We start from the raw sequence: 3,469 nt of genomic DNA, 5'->3' as shown, positions 1-3,469 counted from the left end.
TTTTCCTGCAGAGCCAAACATCCCACACGCTCACGACGAAGGGTACGTTTTTGATCCGAATAAGTCCTTCTATTTCATCCAGTGACTGCTGAGTTTTGGTCTGAACTTTCAGTGCAGCTTTCTCCCCATTTTTCATCAACCGGGCCTCGTAGACACGGCCGTAGGATCCCCTCCCGAGCTCTTGCAGAGTTGTCACCCCTCTCTGACCTTGATCGGACACAGGTATGGCCCTGCCTGTGTGAACACATAACAAATGCAAAGCGGTCCTGTATCTTAGCACAGGTTCTTTATAGGGCAACAAGAGGGAGGATGCATGCGTGCACACACACACACACACACACTGTGAACTTGACCTTTGCTAAATTTATAACACATTGATGTCCTGGTCAAAAACAAGTAGCTATATGGTTTACCATGTTTAATGAAAACTGGATGAAAAACCCAAAGGTGGCGCTCTCACTGTAGTAACATGCTCTACCACTCTTCCACTAAACTTTAAAGTGGTGGTCTGGGTGCTAGCCTTTCAGATAAGATGATGCACCCAAATCCCATGTGCAGCATGCATTTGGCACATGTAACACAACCTTACCAATAATGGGTTGTCCCTGGCAAAATTCAAATTGGAAGAAACCCACTTTGATAGTAAAAAAAAAGAAAAAAAAAGGGGGGTGCGGGGGGGTGGGGGGGGAGAGAAAAACTTCAAGTGCATACAGAAAAAAGGGGTGGTGCTGCACTGTTGCGAGGCATTCTCCCTGAGGAGAACAGCCTGAATTTCACATCAAGAATTGTTTTGACAAAAAGTAACATAACTGTAACATTATGACCAAAATCTGGACAGAGTACCATCTGGTACCTCTTACTGACCTTCACTGCCTAACTCTCTCCATACGAATGGCGAAAGAGATGACGTTAACAGCGTTTCAGCCCAATTACCATCATCAAAATATTGCAAGCGGAAGGCTCTTATACTGAAGAGGTGAATGTTGACAAAGAATACCACAATTCTGATGACGGAAGCTAAAGTTTGGGTCATTCAGACACCCACTGGACATCTGGCCGTACTGAGTGAGTTAACAAGACTTCAATTTTAGCACATAAAAATACATATAACAAGTACCTTTATTTTAACCAGTCAATTGTGTCCATGAAACTGAGCAAATACACATAACAACCACCTTCATTTTACCAGTCAAATGTGTCCATGAAATTTAGCAATTCTAGTAAAAATTTCGCAGGCCTATCTAGTCTGCAGCGTTGTACGTAAGGCTTTGTTTCAAATTTCAGTCCAGCTGTACAAATAGCTGGAGCAGACACTGGGTAGACTGGAAAATGCGAGACAATGTATAATTAAATGGTGTGGGGCTTGCGGGCTGGAGGGGGTTGGGGGGCTGGAGGAAGTGGGGGACGGGTTGCGTCACAGTTTATGCAAAGACGAAACATACACGTAACATGGAAACAGAAATGGAGAAATCTGTCCACGGCACCCTTTACTTGCAAGCATTCCAAGAATACACGAAGTCTGTACGGACCAACAAACTCTGCGTCATTCAGCTTGCAACACCTGTAACTAAGTATGTGCAGAACGACGAAAAGGTACGGCATCAAGCATCGTAGAAGTCAGTTAAGTCACTGGCTGGCAGAACGATTATTCAATTCATCACTTCATCACCCGTGGAGAATCTCATTTTGTCAGTTTTTGGATGTTTGATCAGCTGAGTATCAAGATTTACTCTGGTTGCGCACGACGGACACAATCGTAATATTGTATAAATGGTCTTACCATAGGATAAATAACAAAGATGGCCTTGTGGCACCTCGGCCGAGCCCTTGTTCCCATTGTCTGGCATGATGTTTGGATGATGTTGTCTGGACGTTCTTTTTTTCATCTTTTTGTTTTCAATGCTCGATCACTGTGACTGACGTCCCTTCTTGACAATAAACGCGCCAAATGCCTATTGGTCACGTGAGACACAAGGAGACCAAAAAATGAAATTGGCAACAACGGTACTGATGTACGTCTTCTTGAAAAAAACACACCAGAAGTTACAGAAGGAAAATTAAAGTCTCTGCCAATAGTTTAATAATACGTGTTAAGTCACAACGAACACTGGCTATTGTATCACTATTGGCTAGTACTCAGCGGAGAAGCGCATACTAGTACTGAGAAATCTGAAAAATCATCCGGAATAGTGGCATGAACCTACTATACCGTCCCACCGGCCACACGAACACCCACGGGCCCACACCCATACATGAATACCCCCCACTTATCCTCACACACACGCACGCATAACGCGCGCACACTATGGTGGCACTGACACACACCGACACTGGCACTGGCACACGCAAGCACCGACTGACGGACGCGCACACTGACACACACACACACACACACACACACACACACACACACACACACTGACATACACACTGACACACAAGTACACGCAAACACGTACATGTGTAGGCCTGACATACAGACACACTCAGTGGCAGACACACAACGGCTGACACTCACACACACGCCGTGCGCGCGCGCGCACGCAAGCACTGCACTTGCGCGTGAATGAATCAAGAGCTACTAATGTGCATGTATACCCTTCATCTCAAAGCTTGACTGACTACTGAGCGCGTCATGGCCTGGGTCAATGGGGAAAGTCAGGCATTCTCCTAGAAAACCTGTCCAATTTAAATCTCTCTATCAGTTTTTGTTTACGAGACTTTAAGAAGGCGAATTCATTTTCAGCACCCTGGTTCATCCATACATCAGGGAAACCACGCATCTCTAAGCATGCTTTAATTTTACCAAGCCAATTTTCTGACGTCTTGTTATTTCTGTCCGTAGAGAATTCTTCAGCATCGATTCAGCCTGCCGTTTCGGAAATTGTGAAAGTGGCATCCTGGTCAGTTTCAAGCAGTAGCGAACACATGATACAGTCGAGTCAATAGAGAGAGAGAGAGAGAGAGAGAGAGAGAGAGAGAGAGAGAGAGAGAGAGAGAGAGAGAGAGTCTAGTGGAAAGGGGCGTGGTGCACCATCTTCAAACGGACCGGTTGACTTCGAACATATTTTCAGTTGTCACCTGGTCGTATTCCTATTCAGTTTGTACTGCTTCCGGCGTGAAAATGGCGACAACTTTTCATTTCAGCAGGGAGACGCCCCCTGATTCTATGTTCAGCGACTTTCAGGCTCTCAACAAATTTCAAAATGAGGTTTGAGTGATACGTTTACAGTTCTATGCATGTCTGTTATAATATTACTTGGCGATTCATATTTGATTCCCAGCGGCTTAGTCGCAGGTCATTGATCGTGTAAAACTGATGGTCACAAGACATTAAAAAATGTATACATTAATTTAAGTTAGATCCTTAAAAGACTCCGAGCAATTGTTCAGTTCAACATTACAGACACGCGTATGGAATTTTATTTGACATTAAGAAATGATAACGATGCAAGTTACGCTTTTGAAG

At 44.5% G+C, this 3,469-nt stretch overlaps 1 protein-coding gene across 1 annotated transcript in view; it reads left to right on the top strand.

Annotated features, from left to right (window-relative positions):
- The first annotated feature begins 3,104 nt into the window (after positions 1 to 3,104).
- Positions 3,105 to 3,469, top strand: part of LOC143284914 (COMM domain-containing protein 7-like) — a 14,648-nt gene continuing 14,283 nt past the window's right edge. The window contains exon 1 of the mRNA XM_076592056.1: positions 3,105 to 3,211. Coding sequence (XP_076448171.1) covers positions 3,125 to 3,211 — 87 coding nt within the window. The 5' untranslated portion in view covers positions 3,105 to 3,124. The remainder of the gene's footprint in view (positions 3,212 to 3,469) is intronic.

The sequence above is a fragment of the Babylonia areolata genome, chromosome 8, assembly GCF_041734735.1.
Source record: "Babylonia areolata isolate BAREFJ2019XMU chromosome 8, ASM4173473v1, whole genome shotgun sequence".
Classification (NCBI taxonomy): Eukaryota; Metazoa; Mollusca; class Gastropoda; order Neogastropoda; family Buccinidae; genus Babylonia; species Babylonia areolata.
This window is presented reverse-complemented; position numbering and strand designations above follow the sequence as displayed.